The 20,277-nt window shown below is 33.2% G+C and overlaps 2 protein-coding genes, 5 non-coding genes and 1 pseudogene across 8 annotated transcripts; 7 read left to right on the top strand and 1 right to left on the bottom strand.

Annotated features, from left to right (window-relative positions):
- Nucleotides 1-2,801: 2,801 nt before the first annotated feature.
- Nucleotides 2,802-4,601, top strand: LOC145584706 (thioredoxin H4-1-like). The gene is made up of 4 exons (XM_081641514.1): nucleotides 2,802-2,868; nucleotides 3,442-3,558; nucleotides 4,156-4,278; nucleotides 4,455-4,601. The coding sequence occupies exons 1-4, from the start codon at nucleotides 2,839-2,841 to the stop codon at nucleotides 4,599-4,601; spliced, it is 417 nt and encodes a 138-aa protein (XP_081497640.1). The 5' UTR covers nucleotides 2,802-2,838.
- A 3,203-nt stretch (nucleotides 4,602-7,804) lies between these two features.
- Nucleotides 7,805-15,067, top strand: LOC145584707 (eukaryotic translation initiation factor 2 subunit beta-like; annotated as a pseudogene). The gene is made up of 10 exons (XR_014100397.1): nucleotides 7,805-7,947; nucleotides 8,162-8,202; nucleotides 8,951-9,044; nucleotides 9,264-9,319; nucleotides 9,420-9,471; nucleotides 9,586-9,681; nucleotides 10,489-10,634; nucleotides 11,082-11,224; nucleotides 11,572-11,657; nucleotides 14,703-15,067. The product of XR_014100397.1 is annotated as a eukaryotic translation initiation factor 2 subunit beta-like (transcript).
- Nucleotides 12,201-12,282, top strand: LOC145587136 (small nucleolar RNA SNORD34). The gene has a single exon (XR_014101165.1). It is a non-coding gene; the product is annotated as a small nucleolar RNA SNORD34 (small nucleolar RNA).
- LOC145587134 (small nucleolar RNA SNORD34) lies at nucleotides 12,603-12,685 on the top strand. The gene has a single exon (XR_014101163.1). It is a non-coding gene; the product is annotated as a small nucleolar RNA SNORD34 (small nucleolar RNA).
- Nucleotides 13,000-13,081, top strand: LOC145587137 (small nucleolar RNA SNORD34). Its single transcript, XR_014101166.1, has one exon. It is a non-coding gene; the product is annotated as a small nucleolar RNA SNORD34 (small nucleolar RNA).
- On the top strand, nucleotides 13,402-13,481 carry LOC145587135 (small nucleolar RNA SNORD34). Its single transcript, XR_014101164.1, has one exon. It is a non-coding gene; the product is annotated as a small nucleolar RNA SNORD34 (small nucleolar RNA).
- Nucleotides 14,497-14,577, top strand: LOC145587133 (small nucleolar RNA SNORD34). The gene has a single exon (XR_014101162.1). It is a non-coding gene; the product is annotated as a small nucleolar RNA SNORD34 (small nucleolar RNA).
- Nucleotides 15,068-15,351: 284 nt separating the features above from the next.
- Nucleotides 15,352-18,230, bottom strand: LOC145584709 (serine/threonine-protein kinase AtPK2/AtPK19-like). Its single transcript, XM_081641515.1, has 7 exons — nucleotides 18,197-18,230; nucleotides 16,997-17,632; nucleotides 16,819-16,901; nucleotides 16,272-16,392; nucleotides 16,008-16,181; nucleotides 15,810-15,917; nucleotides 15,352-15,726 (listed from the first exon to the last, which is right to left on the bottom strand). Exons 2-7 carry the CDS (start codon nucleotides 17,399-17,401, stop codon nucleotides 15,454-15,456), a joined length of 1,164 nt encoding a protein of 387 aa, XP_081497641.1. The 5' UTR covers nucleotides 17,402-17,632; nucleotides 18,197-18,230; the 3' UTR covers nucleotides 15,352-15,453.
- Between the last annotated feature and the right edge of the window lie 2,047 nt (nucleotides 18,231-20,277).

A 20,277-nucleotide genomic window follows, 5' to 3' on the forward strand; every position in this document is an offset into this window, starting at 1 on the left:
AGAACCCGTGCAATAAAACCTATTTTTAATTTGTAGATTTTAAAAATAAATCGCTATTATACATGAATATAAATAAGAATTACGTATATTTTGTAATTTTAAAATTTTTTATTTTCATCAAAATTATGATTGAGTATCTGTTCAACGTTGTCTAATTCATAGTTCAATTTAGGAGGTCATTTATTAATGTGCTATTTTAAATTGTTTCAATTTCCTACGATAAATTGATGGGTTTTAGTTGTAATGTACAAGCTTCCAATATTTAAATTTCAAAAATGTTAAATATGATACCTCTATAAAAACAAAACAAAAAAAAATGACATCATCATTGCATTTAGGCGGGAAAATTTTTATTGAGAAAGTGATACGTGGGCAATGGTAATATTAACAACTTTTGTTTGAGTAATAGTTAATAGATTTTTTGGTGTTTTTTTTTTTTGTTTTTAATTACGGACTATTAAATAGTAAAATGAATCAAATCATAATAAATAAAATAAAAAAAAATAAATAATTAGATTTTTTTTTAATGTATTAAAAAACCATGCATCGCATAAAGCGGACATTTTTCATAAGCATTTAGCTCGTCAAATAAGCAAGACACTATTTCAACCATAGCTCGTCAAATAAGCAAGACACTATTTCAACCAATTAAGTTTTTTTTTTTTTTTTTTTTTTTTTTAAAAAAAAAAAAGAAATTCATACTCCGTATTTGAGTTTGAGATGTCCGTCTGACGTCTGTTATCCCTCACCAAAAAGTTTTTTTATTTTATTTTAAACATCTCTCACCAAAAAGTTGACATAATTAAGAAATAAGGTGCACTGTCTCCTCCTTAATTTACCATCAATTTAACGAGGGATTTGTAGTTAACACAAATATATTGAAGTAATTTTCCCCTAATCAATCAATTCTTCCAAAATGCGTCGGAATTTCTTATGATACCCATAAATTTATTTTTTTATGATCTGGATTTTGTTGACGGCCATTCCTTGGTGAACAAATCCTTCAAGGTATCCTGTTATTTTATATTTTTATTTTTTATTTCACTAATTTACCATTCATTTGATTTATGATTGTCATCAATTTGAAATTGAAATGAATGAATATGGTTAGAAATTTTGGTGGCACCTATTTTATCATCAATCAAAACTCTTGTTGCATAAAAATTGAAGGTGTTGAGCTTACAAAGATTTAATTTTTAGCTTTAAAATAAGTGATTAAATTTTAATTAAGATGGGAAGGAAAGAAGGAATTTTGGGGCTAATGAAATGTTGGTTTTTTTTTTTTTTTTGGTGCAAAAATTGATTTTATTTTCACTTTAAAGGTTATTTGATAGAGGCCAAGTCAAGTTATCATGTAAAAAATTAAGAAAACTTGACACTTTCAACATTCCAAGGAGCTCTTCAGCCTTAGCCTAAGATATCATTGGCATATAATGAGTATGGAGTTTGATCCCTAGATTCCTCTTGAAGTGCAAAATGGGATTTATTGGGTGCACACGCACTTATTTATTCAAGGTTGAGCGTCATACTTGTATATTCCTTTTGTCTCTTAAAGATTACCCCTTTAGGAATAAATTTACTTTTAAGAGCAAGACGATAATGCTATAGCATTTGGGTATGTGAGAGACAAAATTAGTGAGACCTCCAATTAATTAAGTTTGTGGTCCTCTATACCCATTTATGGTATGGGTCAAATTCTAAAAGACATTAAAAAATGGGAACCGGAGCACAATTTTTGAGGTACAGAGGGAATATTTCGTATATTTAAACACAAAAAGCCTTTACAAGGAGCTCTTTCACCTTGTGGTAGATTAAGATGGCTTAGACATAGTTTGAAGTCTTGAGATTAGTCATATATTTGGAGATCTTTGTGCAGATGGAAGCTTAAGTAATTGAACCAATTCATTAGTTTGAGAGATTTATATATCCTTTTTTGGTATCCATCGCGAACACCTCTAATTCTTTGCGTTGTGGAATATTTGGGGGTCAAAAAATAGCATTAGAACCTAATGTTATTTATTGTTTATGATGTTGCAATGTCGCTTGATGAACAAAATGCAATTTTTTCGAACTGAGATGCAACCGTACACGGTCTAATAGGGCTTATGTATTGAATAGAAGGTGTTATTCAGGAGTTAGCTTAGGATGGCTCTATGGTGCTGCATTGTGTGTTAAGTAAGTATATGAAGTTTATTATTGCACTGACTAGTATCAAGACTGGGTCTTGGCCTTGGTTACATTAGGTATTAACTTATTCTACTAGCGTGTACAACTCCTTTGGACCCCGAAAGGAAAACTTTAACCTTTATTAGATTTAGTATCCAAAATGATTGGCATTTTGTTACTAGCTGTATAATTAAGGAATTTCTTGAGGAGTATTCTTGAGACTATTAAATCTCATAGCAAATTAGACTAGCTTCCTTACTCAAGAATGGATTATTGTGTAGATTCCTGCAAAAGCAAATGAGGCGTTAAGGACTTAAGGGGCGAGGCTCATGGAGAGTGCTTTGATGCTTCTTTAGTGTAAAAGCCACACCTCTGCCTTAGAGAGCTTATCTAACTGAATGACTTATAAAGTTTCTAAGTTACAGTAGTGGAAATTGTGAACATTTGTGTTTGTGTGTGTGTGCGCGCGCGCGTGCACCTTAATATTATGTTGCTTGATACTGCATCTGAATATTGAACTCTGTACTGAATATTTGGTGAGTTGGTCTCATATACACTTCTTGTCTCCATCATTAAGGCCTCATTTTTCTCTTGTTCAGAGTTTGACTTCGCCTCCATTTGTTTCTTATAGGGGATTGCTTTAATTGTAAGAAGGCTGGCTTCCCACGCTTAATGGGACAGTGCTGGTCCTGCTGTAGCAGGGTAAATTTCTTATCTTGGATTCTTCATTGTATTGCTAGTTAGTCTTCGGCTCTTCACCAGCATAATAATTGTGATTACTAACTACATTATTGCCTTCAATTTTATTTTTTATTTTATTTTTTATTTTTTTTTTAAATATGCCAAGTAGTGACTCTGGCTATTATCGATTCACAAACGTTAAGGATTGCAAAGGGTCATTTTTTTTTAATTCTCCTTTATTCTCCTTCCTTAAATTAGAACACGTATGCAAAAGGGAAATGAAACTTGTAATTTTTATCTTTAGCAGATTTTATCATCTCTTGTATGTTTATAAAAGGAATTTATTTGCAAGTTCCCGAGTCATTTTTTCTTGTATAACTTGTCCTTCGTGCATTGTGAACACTAGCTTTAGAACATACTTCGTATTATATTAAGTAGTTCATTTCATTGTGATTAAGGCAAAAGTTCCTGAAATTGTACATACAATGGCTTTGTTTCTGTTTAGCAGTTTTTATCCTTTTTGATTATGCATCAAGTCATTAACTATGTATTATAAATGTACACCTTTTCATGAAAAATACTTAAATTTGATAGTTATGCAATTGCAAAGGAAATCATAAACTACGCCAAACTGGTGGAAAGGTTCAACATATAACCAAAGAAGAGAGTTGGGAAGAAAAAATAGCAGAGGCTAGGCGAGATGATAAAATTGTAAGTTAATTACTTTTCATCCTTTTTTAGTTTTTAAATCATCCTTGGAAAGCAGTATGACAGTTTACTCACTAGACTTACTACTAGTTATCTTCTACAAATTTGGCGTTGTTGGATAACCTTTTCCAATTCGCACTCAAACATTTTGTAGCAGTCTCTTCCTTGAGCTCTTTACATTACTCTTAGCTACACTACTCTTGGCTTTACTCAATGTGCTCTTACTGCTCTATTTACGTTTGTGGAACCTTTGTCACTTCTATGTCAGTAATGTCATTAGCCGATTGAGTGAAAATATAAAGAAGCGGGATGACATATAGTCATGTTTACCTTACATCATATGAGCTCTAGCATCTTACAAAGAGAGAACTCTTCTGAACTTTTCTTTGTATTGAGTTCCTAAGAAGTGTGGTATATGTATGTTAATCACTATTATTGCCATCAATATAAGTTGGATATATAACATAAGATGAATGAACTCTAGCCTAACCTTCTATAGTTTGAATTTGTGGCTAAATTTTTTCTCTTCCTCACTTAACTAGTAAAGATTTCATATCTAGATACATAACTAAATGCACCCTTGATTTCCTTTTTCAACAGGTGGTGGTTAAATTTTCTGCAATTTGGTGCAAGAACTGTAAAGAGATAGCATCAACCTATCGCGATCTTGCTGACAAGCATCCTTCTTTAGTTTTTCTCTCTGTAGATGTTGATGAGATGACGGTAAGTATCAAGTATGCCTTTCATCTTATTTTCTCGAATTTTAAAGACATACTATAAAAAAAAAAAAAAAAAATAACCCCCTTCTTGTCATCATACGACTATATAATTACTACTGTTATTTTCATGCATAGAATTGAGTTGTTTATTCAGTAATTGCTACTGTGTGTTTCATGCAGGAATTTTGTACATCATTTGATATTAAAGCCACCCCAACCTTCTATTTCCTTAGATCTGGTCAACCAATGGATAAACTAGTAGGAGCCAACAAAGTTGATCTTCGAAGGAAGCTTGCTACCATTGCTGAATTATCAGCGAGGATGTGAATGTCAGACTCCCTTCAGAAGTTTTCCTGAAAAACGGCGACTTGTAATCACATAAGTTATGGTGTGGCTTGCTTTCTTGCGCTATTGAAGTCTTTTCTATAATGGTGTGGGAATGTGGCTTGCTTTCTTGTTGCTATAGAATTGAAGTTGTTCCTGTAATTATAAAAGCTCTTGTACTTGCTTATTCTATAAATCAAGAGAGACGTAAAGCTTGACGGACTAAACAGAAGTTGATCTGATATCTCTATATGTCTACTTTGTCAATAATAATATGAATGTAAGAAGTGTTGATCTTTAGGGCATTCAAAATGATGAATGATAGAAATTTGAAAACTAGACAATATTAATTATTTGTTTTGTAGTAGTTTGAACAAATCAATGGTAAATTTTTTTTTGTATACATAATATGTATTGTATATAAGAAAAAAGATGAGCAATAAATTTGGCCATATTTGGTAAATGGCTTTTAAGTGTCTTTTTAGCTGACTTGTCTTTCTTATGTGGTCTAACAGCCAAAAAAATATGTTGGTTAATGACTTTTTAATTGGCTAAATAGTGGACTTTAAGAGAGATTTGAGAGATAAGGAAAGAGTTGGAGGATTTAATTAGTGAAGGGAATTCAACGTTGTTAGTTTCCATCATTAATTTGGACGTAATGGGTAAATAACTCAAACCTTGAGGTAACTCAAACATTTCCAAAAACACAATGGTATTTTGAAATATTTGTCAAATGTGACTGTGTGAGGGGTCCCTTGGGAAATTTCCCTTAATAATTACAGAGTAATTAGCTCATTGTTCAAGCAAACCTTGATTTTACCAAATGTATTTCTAAATAGCCAATAGTCAAGCAATTAGGACATATAACTAGTACAAACATTTCGTCAATTCCATTAAGTTAAACAACCAACAACCAATTACCAAACAAGACCTTTATTAAATCAACTCAATTTCTGTCAATAAAAACAAAATTTATAATATTTTCATTTCTTTACTTCCTAGGGAATTTTTCTTTAAGTATATTGTTGGGATCCTCTCCTATATCATTGAAGTCCAAAAAGCAATAAGCCAACAAGATAACCAGTGAAAGTGTGAAGTTAAAATGATCACCGATATTTGAAAAGTACTATCGCCTTGTTTGTTGCTATTGAAGTACAAAGTAATATGATTTAAACTAAATTGAGCTAAACTAAACTAAACTTAGGGCCTGTTCTCTCCAGCTTAATTTCAGTTCACTTCAATCACTTTAGTTCAGTTCAGCTCCTAATTTCCTTCTCTCAAAAACAATACTTCCTCCGTTTTATACCCTTCTTCACGCTATTTAAGAAAAGTGGATCTCATTTGATTTAAAACACTTAAAAATGGAGGAGAAAGACTGTTGAGAGTATAATTTAGTGGGCCATGAAATTATAATAAGGGTAATAGTACAACTTTTGACATAATATATTTTCCAATTATACTGTGTTGTAATTATTATGACATTTCTATTTTAGGGAAGTGGAGACGGAGAAAGTACATTTCAGCTCTAATCAATTCAGTAAATCAGAACAGACCATTAATGTTGATTGAGTAAATTACATACTGATAACTTGTTATTTGATATGATTTTAGGGTGATTTTGATGCCTTGTTTACTCGATATATTGGCATTTTGGTTCACTTCTATCCTATTTTCATTCAATTTTTGTGTATCCCTTGCTTCACGGGTTGTTAGTGTTTTTGTTGAGATTGTAGGTCTAAAAACGATCATTTGAGGCATATGGATGATAAACCAAGGATAGAAGCCGTGACAATGGAGCAAAATCAAGGAAAATGTGAAGAGAAGGGCGTAGAAGACCCTGCACGGACGTGCCATGCCCTGCACGGCCGTGCAGGACAGTCCCAGCCAAACCAAGCTACTGCCCGATTTGGCACGGACGTGCAAGGCTTCAGCACGTCCGTGCATCTCAGCCAGCACGTCCGTGCCATAAACTGCACGGCCGTGCAGTTAGCCTGGCCAAAACTGAGCTACTGCCCGAATCTGCATGTCCGTGCTTAGGGTGGCACGTCCGTGCCACCCCTGGCACGTCCGTGCGCACCTGCAGAAAATCCCGACTCTTGTTTTCTTCGTCCTTTTTATTTGAGGGTTATATAAATACCCCCTTAGACTTTATTGTACGGCAATCCAAGTTTTCAGAGCTTCCTCTTAGTTTGTAGTTGTAGAAACATAAATACTCTCAAATCATTAGTTAGATTTCAATTATTAGTTTGGAATTCTCAATCTCAATCATTGTAGAAGACAAGTTCCTCCATTGTTATTCAATTTCAAGCTTCAATTAGTAATTTCTCCAACCTTTTTCTACTTAATTTCTGATTTCATTTGCTTTTGCATGTCATTTAAATCTTCTTAAGTTCTTGGTAATTTGTTATTGGATGATAGTTATTTCAATCGTTAACCACTTTCCCCCAATTATTGAAGTAGTTAGAACCCTAATTGTTGATTGCATGTTGATAAATATGAGTTGTGAGTAGTCTTTTTGCTAGGGGTTGGGTGAAGCTCAACCTTTTGGGTTAGTTATGCAAATATGGGAGAAACATTGATGTTTGTATTGCAATTAAATTGATTATATGAGATTGCTTGTTAGTTCTTCATGATAGGATTAGCTACCCTTGACTTAGGAGCTTGATAGCATGATATGCCTAATTTGACATGGAAGTGTAAATTGAGTATGTCATTACTGATTGTAATTTGATTATGTATCATCTATTGCTAGACTAATGAGGAATCTAAGTTTAGTAGCGTGAGTTGTTTTCTTATTGCATGAGGTTGATTTTACATATAGTCCTTGCTATTGCTTGTCTATCTTACTCCCGTTTGCCTAATTGCCTTGGTTGAGTGGATCCCATTCCCTAGTGTCTTTAATCCATTGATTTAGAACCATAGTTTGTTTGTCTACTTGACGAAACCCAATTCACCATTGACTTCGAATTAGCTTAAGTGTTAAGATCTTTAGCAACCATATCCCGTTCCTTGTGGACCGAACTCTTACTTGTCATTATGCTTGGTTTGTAAGGTGTTTGTTAATAAATGTGTTTGATTGAGTGTGGAATGAGCGACCGTTTTAACCCCCATCACATACCTCATATCAATATCAATAAAAACCGAAAAAAATCTAAAAGACAGGGCCTAAGTCCATGATAATTTAAACCTAAACCTAAAGCCCATTACAAACATTAGTGTTCTTCCTTAAATTCCCAATTGAAACCCTACAACTTCATCCTTCGAACAATTTTTTTCGATTTCGTCAACAGTTCTATACAGAAGAGAAAAAGAACTTAGAAATTGAATTAAATCTATTTATCGAAAATTTGTAAGTTTTTTCTTTTTTGTTTTTAGATACTCAATGTGTTATCACTATTGCTACTGTTATTTCGAATAATTATACGTAGTATTATGTAATGAAATTTCTTAAAAAAAAAAAAATTGTAATGAAATTTGTGTCAATGTCAAAATTAATTGACCATTTAATTTATTTTCAGGCATTTGATTGTTATAATTAATTTACCTTTTTTCTTGATTTGCAGCTATAATGGCGTCAGAAGACACTAACTATGATATTCCTGAGGTTTGTGTTCCTCTTCTTGGTTACCCTTTGTTTCTTTTTCTTGTTTTAGTAATATTGAATTATTGGTATGTGATTAATAATGTTTTCAGCTTATATAAAAAAAATCTAAATATTGGTTTGTTCTGGTAAAAATTACTGACATTATATAAACAAGTATGTTTTTTTTTTTTTTTTTTTTTTTTTTTAAATTTTTATTTATTTGCTGCAAATTTGTTCAAGTTCTGTGGTATGCGGCATAATATCATTATGCTTATCAAAGTTCTCATATCGTATGGTGCAATAAATTAACTTTTATGTGTGATTTGAAGTGATTAAGCTTATTGTATACTGTATGATACACTCTTTGACATACTCCTCTTATATGGATATGAATATGAAGATTTGTTTTGTTACCTTTAAGTGGAATTAAAAAAATAACTAATGTTGTGTATCGCGCGATAAGTTAACTTTTGTGTGGTTTGAAGTGACTAAGCTTATGATCCGCTCTTTGACATACTCCATTTATATGGGTACGGAACTATCCATAATGAAAGATTTTGTTTTTACCATTGAGTGAAAGGGAAAAATATTATTATATTGTGTGAAAACCCTAATTTTGATTCGAGATGGCTCACATGGAATTGGTTTTCATATATGCTACTTAGTGTTTATAGCTAGGCTTTGTTTCACGGTAGTTCAGTTAAGTAGTTATATTTTTCTTAAATTCGTTGTGTGGTGTTAATTCTTTTTTTTTTTTAATATTTTTCAGTTAGGTTCATTTGATCCGACAAAGAAGAAAAAGAAGAAGAAAGTAACCGATGAAAACGTGGAACCCTTGGCTGATACAATGGAGAACATGACAGGTATAACCTGAATTACATTTGATTCATGTGTCCCATGTATATATAGAATATTTCCTTGGGTTTCCAATTTGAGATTGCTGAAAATTGTGTTTATTTTCTTAAAAAACATATAATTAAATGACATACAATGTAAGAAAATGAGCATGATTAGTGTTAAATAACAGTTTTCGGCATGTTAAATGATGCGGGTCCAGCAATACTGACTTTCACATTGTGTAGTTTCTGATGGAGCTGATACATCATTTGCTGGTTTGAAGAAGAAAAAAAAGAAGCCAGTAAGTTGCTCTCTAGGTTCTTGTTATCATTCACGTTCCTCTGATCTATTGTATTTTTTTGAGCTGCAAAAGTTTTTTAGCTTGTAGTTGTTATTTTCAGGTTGACCCGAATTTGTTTGATGATGATGTTGGTGAAGTAGAAGTGAATGATGGTAAGTGCAGTGGTGAGTGATTGAGAGTGTATTTTTCCTGTTGGTCTCAACTTGCCTTTAGCTAATGCGTATACATTCGTTCAGATTCTTATTGAATGTTGTTCTATAATTTAGGAGACACTGGAGAAGATGGACATGGCGATGAATGTGATGAGGTGCAACTACCTCAGTTCCGTTGGAAGGGGACTGACAAATTATGTTTACGAGGAAGTAAGTTTCATCACTTACTGTTACTGAGCTTCAGAGTACTTAATATGCCACTGCTAATCCATACTATAGTCTATCTGATAGCCTAGGTTGCAATGTCTATTGTAGTCTAGCCCCTTTAGCTGCAAAGAGGTTGCTTAGTGAAACTCTTGGTTGTTGGTCCAAGAGGTTGCTAACCAGTCCATAATAAAGAAAGACAATTTCAAATTTGGTTAAGGCCATGTTCTTCTCACCTTATATTTCATTTATTACAAGTCTAATAAGTTTAGGTAAGTTCTTATAATTATATTTAACAAGGTTAAGGTTAATATGTTTGATAAGATAACTTTAGTATTTATAAGTACAAATTATGTAAGTTTAGGAATCATATTTAACAAGAGTTTAGGAAAGCCAATTTTACGGCTAAATAAGTTTAGTTTTCCATTCTTCACACATTGTTTGCACTAATTTTAAATCAAATAAGTTTGAAATAATACTATTTTTGGTCGGTAAGTTTAGATCTAATAAGTTTGTAATAATACTATTTTTGGGTCGGTAAGTTTAGGGGTGATATCTTCAAATGAGATAAGTGAAATATTCTAGTGAAGAGTACCACCTTAATTTGTTATAGTCCAAAATTGTCCTTAACTCCTCATATAGGCTCTTTTTTCATATTTGTTGACAATGGATAATGACTTATATCTTATTTCATATTTGTCGCGGTGTGAAATTAATTTCATTTTATATCAATTGTCTATTATTTTTAAAGTCCCCTTATATTAATTATTATTTCGGCCCTTAATACCATTTACTTTTGCTCTCATATTGCAGCTTCTAGGAAGGGTGTTCAACATTCTCCGTGAAAATAATCCTGAATTAGCTGGAGACAGGCGCAGGACAGTCATGAGGCCCCCACAAGTCATGCGGGAAGGAACCAAAAAGACTGTTTTTGCGAATTTTACGGAACTTTGTATGATGTGAGTTTCTTGGATTTTTCTGTCCGCAATTGCTTCATTTTTCCTTTATTGTTCTTAGCAGATTATATTCCTTCCAGTGACTCACCATATTTTGTCAAATTATTATCATCACTCTTCTAAGAAAACCAAGAATATGAAATCTACTTTACACTTGCTGTTTTTTTGGGCATAAGTTACTCTTCTTTAATAAACAGTCCCATAGAATATTTTTGGTATCTATAATTATGATTTTTGTACAGGTTGGTTGATGAATGTTGTGCTAGCTAATAGCTTATTCTTTGTTATTGTCTTCCTTCACTCTGCTGGACCAGTGATATTCTGTAGTGACTTTATATAATTTACTCTAGTCATTTTTTTCGTTTGTGGTCATGCAATTTGTCACATGTGTCTCGTAGTAATTTTTTTGATTCCATGGAGTATAATTTTCTAACTTCAACCCTTTTCCAGGATGCATAGGCAACCAGATCATGTGATGAGCTTTTTACTATCGGAGTTGGCAACAAGTGGTTCTTTGGATGGACAACAACGTTTGGTGGTAAAGGGAAGATTTGCCCCGAAGAATTTTGAAGGGATATTAAGAAGTTATGCCAGTAAGTACTGTTTATTTACTTCTTATAAACACTATACATATGTTTGGCTGAATAGGTAATATAATTACGTTAATTTTGGCAGTTGGTTTATTTGTATACGAATATTATTTCGTACATAAAGGATCTTCAAATCTTCTTAATTGCCTGCAGAAAATTTTTCTAATTTGAAAAAAACTATTCTTTAGAAAGATTACCCTGAAAAGGCATTTACCTTGTTGCATTATGAGTCATATATATTGTTATAATTATCTGTTTCTTTATATTTCACACTGTCTAGAGGCTTTTATCTGTTTGTTTGCTTTACTATTGCAATTCCCTACTTTAATTGTTTTATTTTTCTCCTGTAGATGAATATGTTATTTGTATGGGCTGCAAAAGTTCGGATACCATTCTTTGTAAGGAAAACCGTCTATTCTTCCTCAGATGTGAACAGGTAAATTTTTGTTAATTAATGCTTTTATTCTTCGTTGTATTATAATAGTTTGTTCTTCCATAGTTACTTTTTATGTTATAATTTATTTAGTTTCTGCTTTCTTGTTTTTCCACTCTAATTATTGAGTATGGTTTTATGTCTTAGTCAATATCTGTCTAGTCTTCACTACTCATATTCTTTGATTCAACAAACTTGTGAAAATTCTGTGCCATTTAAGCCATTCTACTCAGCTGCAAATATATTTTCTTTTACCCAGTGTACTTTTGCAGTCTAGGAAGTCTTTGACAACTTGAGATGTATGTTTGTTTATAATTATGAAATGATTACATTGATGCCAGTGATTATCTAGTTAAATGGTTACCTAAACCGTATGAATATATCATGATATAAATTGACTTTGTTCAATGCCTTGTTATCTATGCTGCACAAATCAATAATTAATCTGTGTTTTTGAGGCCTTTGGATCAATTAGTATACTGTTAGAGATATTTTATAGGATTGTTGGTTAAAATGAAACTCAGTTTGATGATCTTTCCAAGAGAAGGGGGCCTGTGATGATCATTCAAAATTTGCCTACATTGTCTGATATAACAATGATAAAGCTACATTTGTGTCTGAGGCCTTAATTTGTCACATTTATTGGTCTGCCTGCTTTCTATCTGCTATCTCTTTTACATGTTACACCCATCTCAGTAGAAAGTAACTAGGAATAGAAAATTTTGTGTGTGGATTAACTTTTTTTAGTTTTCAAAATTAAATTGCTAAACACAGCATTTGAATATTTATCAAATAATGCCTGCATCCCAGAAAAAAAAAATGCCCATTTATACCACGAGCCTCAACTGGAGACTAAACTTTACTCTTATGGGATTAAGGGTTTGATTGATTGATATCATGAGCCTCAATTCTCATGGTGGCCAAACTATGGGGTAGATGAATTATTTTCAAGGCCTGTGATGATCTTTACAATAATTGCCTACATTTTATGATTTTACAATGATAAAGAAATTTCTGGGTCTGAGGCCTTGCTATGGCATTTATCTTGATGTGAACATTTTTTATCTGATATGAAAGTCGTTTTGGTGAGAGAATGAATTTGACTAAGTCCTTAAATTAAAGTTATTGGAATAAGTCGGGGTACTGGTGTTAAGAGAAGGCCTTTTTGAACAATTTCTCTCGTTTTCCATTCTATCTACCCCATCTGCTTTTAAAAAACAAAAATACAAAAATATTGGAAAAAGAATAAAAGGTTGTGCATGCAAGGAATGTCTTTAAAGGAGTTAGTATACTGTTAAAAGTATTGGGTTGGTTACAAGTGAAAGTTTGATGTTATGTCTAAGAAAGGGGCCTGTGAAGATCTTTCAAAATTTTTGCCTACATTGTCTGATGATACAATGATAAAACTATTTGTGTCTGAGGCCCTAATCTATCGTTTATCTTGGCTCACCTTCATTCGAGTTCATATTATTATGCTTCGTAATTTTGTTGAAGACAAATGTCATCTTTTTCATCGAAAAACTTAATTAATGCGCTGATTGGTGTTTCCAATTTTTCTCTTCGATTTACAACTTGATTTTTAAAAATCTAATAAATTCTTCTTTTCAATGCCCAAGTTCAGTCACTAATCTTTATGGAATTTAAAGAAAGATTACTGGACTTGAGCGTTAACATGAAGATTTAGATGGACTCTTCTAATTCTGATGGCTTTGAGATTAGTAACTTTAATGTTGTGTCACATTGTAGATGAGGCCTGTGATGATCTTTCCAAATATGTCTACATTGTTTGATTTCACAGTGATTAGAAATATAAAGGCTGAGGCCTTGGTATACATTGTTGTCTACTTTCAGTTGAGAGGGACTGTGATGACCCTACAAATAATTTGCTTACATTGAGTTGGACTGAAGTCGTGACTTGTTGCTTGAAGAGTCTTTGTTTTTATGGTTATTTTCTTTTTAACTCCCCGGATCCCAATAATATTTCCTATTTTAATAAGAAAAAAAAAAAGAATTGGTAGAATAAATTTTAGTTAAATATTTGGCACCTACTTGACTCCATCCAAATATTTGAGACATATGCTTACATTGTATTTATGTTTTTTTCACCAAATACCCCTATTCATCAAATACCCATAAAAATTTTCAGATTCATCACATACCATTTAGTTTCCCGAAAATGTCACATGTCTAACTCCGTTATTCATGTGCCACGTGACAGCTTCTAATAGGTTGATTATTAATTAATTATAAAAAAAATTAAAAAAAAAAAAACCACCCACCGCCAAACACTCTCTGCCAAAATACACTGACCCTGATCTCACCCTCCGATGGTGTCCTTCCACTAAACCACCTTCCCTCCTCACCCACTGGCCGCCCAAACCTCCTCCCTCGTACCGGCGAACCCAATTTGCCCTTCCCCCCTACCGTCTTCACCCTCTTCCCCCCTTTGAATCACCACGCCGAAACCCTAAAACCAAAATCTAGGGTTTTGATTTCGTGGTTTTAGGGTTTTGAGATTGGTGGTTGTGGGGGGCGGAGGTAGGTGGTTGGGCGGGGGTGGTTTTTTTAATTAATCAAATAATTAATTAAGAACCTATTAGAGCTTGACACATGGCACTAGTATCCCTTAATGACCATCGGAGTTAAGGAAAAAGGCATGTACTGACCTTTCGTGAAATTTATGGATATGTAGTGAATTTGAATATTTTAATGGGTATATGGTTAATAAAATGAAAATTCAATTAAGGGTATTTCGTGAAAAAACCGTTTTATTTATTTAGATTCAAGTTATGGTTAATTGGCTACTTTGAAATTTGTGGTCAATGTTATGTCACATTGTTGATGAGGCCTGTGATGATCTTTTGAAATATGTCTACATTGTTTGACTTAAAAATGATAAGAAAATATAAAGTCTGAGGCCTTATTGTTATATACTTCATTGTTTGATATCTAATTGAGAATTAAAGTTATTGATGGTTAAATTTTGGTAAAAATCAATTTGTACTTTGGTTTAAAGTGATTGCATGACATGTTTTTCTTTTGATGCAGTGTGACTCTGCACGGTCTGTAGCTCCTGTTAATCGTGGGTTCGTTGCTCGTGTTGGTCGCCGTAGTGCCTAGTGATGGTCGACGTTATTATTCTGGGTATAGTTAATAAAGTTCTCATTTTGGTCTTCTGGGTTTCACTTCATGTAAATTTTTGGCAGTAGTAGTGTGGTGGTGGTGGTGGTGGTGTTTTGTTGGTCAGTCGGTCAGTACAACTTAACAGATAGATTACAGATTACTCACAAAATTAGAATATCCTGTTAACTACCAGTACAAGATAATAAGTGGATTACTTTTGATTTGATACCATGTATATACATTTGAAATCACAGGTATTCAGTATAAAATTAGCTTTTCTATTTTGCATAGTTTTGTTTTATTGTCTCAATTCAGGGTTATTTCAACCAAATTGTAAATTTGCTGGTTGCAAAATGTGGTTGTAATGAATTAAAATTCGCTGCAATTGCAGCAATTGATCCAACTGCCCTTTCATCGATTCAAAGCATACTTAACTCTCCCACCCGAATTGAGAACTCTCACAGTTACAGTGCAAAATTCCTGATCTGATTACGAAAAACGTAAATGTGATGATCTGTTTCAAACCAGACATAAGTTCAAGAATTTGTGCAACAAAACTTGAAAGGATTGGGTGAATAGCTTTATTTTATTAATCTGAAATTTTGTGTCACAAATTTCAAATTCAACATTTATTAACACTTCTCAATTTTCTCTATGAGAGGTTCATAAAGTGATCTCAAAAAAAGTTGCCAAATTCTTTGAAGAGATTTTCATTCTCCTCCTTCGACCTTGGACTAGTAGCTGGCGAATCGACTAAAGACATTTTGGTCCATTCCTCTGCGATATTAACAATACACTCCTTCCCACCAACAAATGGTTTAAAGCTTGGTTGGATTTCTTTTTTTTCTAACTTCCTCCAATTGATGCACTTGAACCATTTATGTCTTCTTATCTCATCTTCCCCTTGAGGCCCACTTCCCAGCCGCTTGCTCGGTTCTTTCGTTAGCAGCTACATAACATAGAACTTTCAATGAGAACTTTTGAAATGCATATTAAGTTTAATATTCTACTAAAGTTATTACAAAAACTTACCCCTTTTATTAGAGAATGTGCTTCACTTGATAAAAAAGTAGGTAACTTGATCTTGTCTTTGATTATTTTCTGCTGTAATTTGAATCTGTTTCCGCCACTGAAAGGTAGCTGTTACAGCGGAAATACACGAAACAATTAGCTTATAAGGAAACAAAATTACATATGATTAAGTGAAAAAGGGTGGAAAATATGGTAAACCTTTCCAACGAGCATCTCATATAAGAGAATCCCTACGCTCCACCAATCTGCAGCCTTATCATGCCCTTTGCCAAGTATAATTTCAGGAGCCATGTACTCAGTTGTTCCGCACAAAGAGTTTGATCTTGTTGTGTCGTCGAATTGTTTTGCTAGACCAAAGTCAGTCAACATTATCTGATAATGGAAGGAATTGACAGGATTTAGTGCTTGAACTTTATTGTTTAAAGGGCAATGTGAAGGGGTTAGTTAAAGAGGAGCACATACATGGCCATCCGCGCCTAATAGAATGTTTTCTGGCTTAAGATCCCTATGCATGATGCCATTATCATGTAAGTATGCAACTGCAGAGACTATCTCAGCTGCGTAAACTCGAGCCAAATCCTCCCTGAAATACAAAAGTTAGCACATAACAAGCATTACATATTCTCCGAACTCTCTGTACAAGCATTAACCTTCCCTAGAGTTTTTGCATATACTCGGAAAATTCTTGTCACAATTCTTAACAAAGTACGATTAATGACTGATTACTAACATGTCCCGACTGAAATTGAAGTGACAAGGAGACAAGAAAAACTAAAACTAAGGGTGGTAGTGCTGTAAAATCATTTCATATCCTTAAATAAGGTTCGGAAATATATATTTCATGTTCTTATCTTGAACATAAGATTATTATATATAATCATGTTTGTATAAGACCACTATACAAAGTACAAGTATTGTATATTCCTAAAGACTAAGCACTAGCCAAAGTGACAAACTGCATTATTTCATAAACTAGTGGAAATTTTGCACTCTGAAGTCATAAAATTACCTGAATAAACCATGTTGAAGGAGCTGAAAGAACAGCTGACCGCCATTGACAAAATCTAGCACAAAATACAGCCTATATTTTGTCTGCATAACATAATAAAAATAAATCAGTTGTTAAAACTATGCAATGTTGTGATTAAAAAGTCGCGTTAAACAGTGAAAGAGTCCTAATCCCATACCTGAAATGTGTAGTTAAGCTTAACAATAAAAGGATGATCAATCTTCATTAGTATCTCCCTCTCAGATTTGATGTATTCGACATGATCCTTTTCGATTATCTTGTCCTTTGCAATCACCTTCATCGCGTAAATCTCATCAGATGATCTCTTCCTAACTTGATAAACTTTCCCATAAGTGCCCTTGCCTACAACTCTAAGCACTTCAAAATCCTTAACCCCAACAACACATCCTGATTTTTTGTCAAGATCCAAAGACGAAATCTCATATATTCCATTATCTATTTGAGGGTAATTCGAGTCCTTGGAATCGCGAAAATAAGGATCAATTGAGGGTTGCACTGATATAGGACCAAAAACATCAGCAAAGTTCTGAATTCCAACACAATCTGATGCTAATACCACCATTTTTTTGGGTTAAAAATTGTGAAACAAGGGCTTTGATGGGTTGTTTATAGTCTTGTTTCGAGTTCAAGTTAAACGAAGTTAAGGAAAGGGATTAAAGTGCCTAGGAAACTTGGAAGTGAACAAACCAAAACCCAGAAAATGCAACTGTTCTTGTTTCCCTGCTTGTGGGAAACAATTGATCTTGAACCACTTCTTGAATTCATCAACTTTACTATGAATATTTGATCAAATCTGCAATCATTGAAAACAATTATATTAAAATTATCAATACATAATGATTAAAACAATTTGATGACATTTAAAAAAAAAACCCCCTTTTAAACAGAATTCATAATTGAAAGAAATACAAGTATAAAAATCAACCGCCCAACAATTATTTCCAAATTTAAAAAGATCAAACCTTTATAAGTTTCTAAAATTTAAAAATAAAAAAAGATCAAACCTTCACAAGTGAATTCCCGGAAAAATTCAAGAATTTAAAATTGTGAATATACCCTTCCAATTGATAATTATAAGGAAACTAATAACTATTTTACAGAAATTAATCAATGGAACTTTATTTGGTAATAATTGAGAAAAACAACTAAGCAAAAAATAGTTGATCAAAGAAAAAAAAATACACACGCAAGTACGCAACTATAAATAAGAAAAATTCAAGTTGAAGATGATCAACTAAATGAAAACAAGCGATTAATCCAATATAATTCGAAAACAAAAATTCGTGGCGAATACGATATATTCGAAAAGTAATACGAAGTAAAAAAATAATTGAGAGAAGAAAAAAAAATTTCATACCTTTGGTAATGGCGCGGCGAAGGGGGGATGTTTGGAATTGGAATGAGAGTAAATAATCAGTGAGAATGCGTAAGCGTTACGCTGCTTAAGAAAAAGGGCACGTAACTGAATTAACGGAATTTATTGCCCACGTGTTGGGTTATGATTGGTTGTTTTTATCTTTTTATTTGGAAGGTGGGTTGTTGCAAGGGATTATTTAGAATAAGTAAATTTTTTTTTTAAAAAAAAAGTTTTTATTTTTTTTTATTTTTTATTTTTTATTTTTTAATTTTAATTTTATCTTTAATTTTTTGGGATTGGGGGGTGGATTTGTTGGGGAGATGATAAGATTTGATGAAATGATTAGCTGTCTTGGTTTGAAGAAATGAAAGTAGCAAGTGTTTTCATGTAGGTTGCCTACTCATCTTCCTGCCAAACCCTTAAAGGGAAGGTCAACTTGTAGTATCTAAGGGAACAATACAACTAGGAATAGAATCAATGATAATAAGCCATATTTATAATTTTACTTGATAAACGGTGATATAAGATCTTGTATTCTTGTTACATCCGTTTCAATGTGTAGGTCATTGTCATTGCTGAAAAGAATGTCCCTTAGTTTAGTGCCAATTATTCATGATCCAGATTGGGGAAACTTGTGTTTATGATAAGTTATTGATTTTAGATTGATATCTAAGCTCGAATAATTAATGCACATCAGCTACTCTCGGAGGTTGCTTGAGAAAATTACGTGCTTATGGTAGAATATATAAGTTAAGGTTTATATATACTTCATAGTATGTTGCTTCGGGTGTAAAACAATAATCTCTGATGAGATGATGAAGATGGGGGTTCAGATTAATTCGTTGTGATCGCACTTGAATTAAACAACTACAGTGCTACACAGTTAGCATGTAAGCTAGTCTCCGGAGTGTATTGAGGAAACCCCTCTAATGCTAGTTAGCATTTGAACAAGGTCGTGACTAAACATGAACATCGTGCCGTGCCGTGCCAGCTTCCCGACGGGCCGTGCCAATTTTTGGCACAACCCCAGCCCACGGCACGGCATGACCCACGTTCCTGGCGGGCCGTGCCGTGCCGGGCAGCGGGCTAGCCCAGTATTTTAATTATTTATTTAATTTTTAATCTAATATATATATATATAAAGGGGAGTTTTTTCCCGAGTTTTTAGAGAGCCACGTAGGATCTAATTTTCTTAGCGCGCCATGTGGATTATAAATCTTAGCAATAGCCAATTAAATAAGAGATTATTAATTTCTTTAGAATTAAATAATTCAAATGCCACGTAAGCAAAATTGGCGAATGAGATTTTTAAGTTTAAAATAATTAAATATTATCTTTTAATATTAGGAATTTTATCTAAATATATAACAAATTTTAGCTCATTAAAAAAAATAAAATAAAAAAATAAAAAAAAAATCAACCAAACCGTGCATCGCACGGGTTTCATCTAGTATATATATATAAGAAAATCGATATATATTTGTTTTGAACAACTTTAAAATTGAGTTTATATAAATAATGTTATTAATTTATGTTTATGTTTTTGTATTACTCCGTATTATATTACTGTGTATTATATAGAAAAAATCAACAATGCATATAATTAAAAAAAATTTACGAGTGTGATAAGCCGATAACACAAAAATTGATGAATAACTTATTTTATTATATACCGGTACGATAAATCGATAATACAATAATTTGTAATGATAATTAAAAATCGTACAATAATTGGTGAATAACTTCATTTTATTATACGGAATACGTGACGGGTCGTGCCTGGTGGGCCGCGTGCCGTGATGGACCGCGCCGGCATGCCGTCCCACGGGCCGAAGACAGTGCCGCCCGCCATGCTTGTGCCAATTTTCAAAATATTTGTTCACGGCACGGCCCACAATTGGGCCGCCGTGTCGTGCCGTGCTGAAATCATGCTGGGCCCGTGGCGCCCGCGTGCCGGCACGGCTCATGCCCACCTTTAGTCGTGACACAAGTCCAATTTTATAGTGCAAGTGCTAGGAAGTGTCAAGTGAATTGAATACCTTGGGATTTCCAAGTGACGACTAAGCTATTTATAAGCATCT

The sequence above is a fragment of the Chenopodium album genome, chromosome 16 (assembly GCF_948465745.1).
Source record: "Chenopodium album chromosome 16, dcCheAlbu1.1, whole genome shotgun sequence".
NCBI classification, from domain to species: domain Eukaryota; kingdom Viridiplantae; phylum Streptophyta; class Magnoliopsida; order Caryophyllales; family Amaranthaceae; genus Chenopodium; species Chenopodium album.

What these genes read in the sequence shown, in the direction of transcription:
- LOC145584706 (XM_081641514.1), top strand. Translation starts at nt 2,839, where the DNA reads ATGGGACAGTGCTGGTCCTGCTGTAGCAGG. An exon ending in GCTGGTCCTGCTGTAGCAGG is followed by an intron (nt 2,869 to 3,441) that starts GTAAATTTCTTA and finishes TAAATTTGATAG; the next exon opens with TTATGCAATTGCAAAGGAAA. An exon ending in CTAGGCGAGATGATAAAATT is followed by an intron (nt 3,559 to 4,155) that starts GTAAGTTAATTA and finishes CTTTTTCAACAG; the next exon opens with GTGGTGGTTAAATTTTCTGC.
- LOC145584709 (XM_081641515.1), bottom strand. Translation starts at nt 17,401, where the DNA reads ATGGTGGTATTAGCATCAGATTGTGTTGGAATTCAGAACTTTGCTGAT. An exon ending in CTTCAACATGGTTTATTCAG is followed by an intron (nt 16,393 to 16,818) that starts GTAATTTTATGA and finishes TTTGTATTTCAG; the next exon opens with GGAGGATTTGGCTCGAGTTT. An exon ending in TATTAGGCGCGGATGGCCAT is followed by an intron (nt 16,182 to 16,271) that starts GTATGTGCTCCT and finishes TTCCATTATCAG; the next exon opens with ATAATGTTGACTGACTTTGG.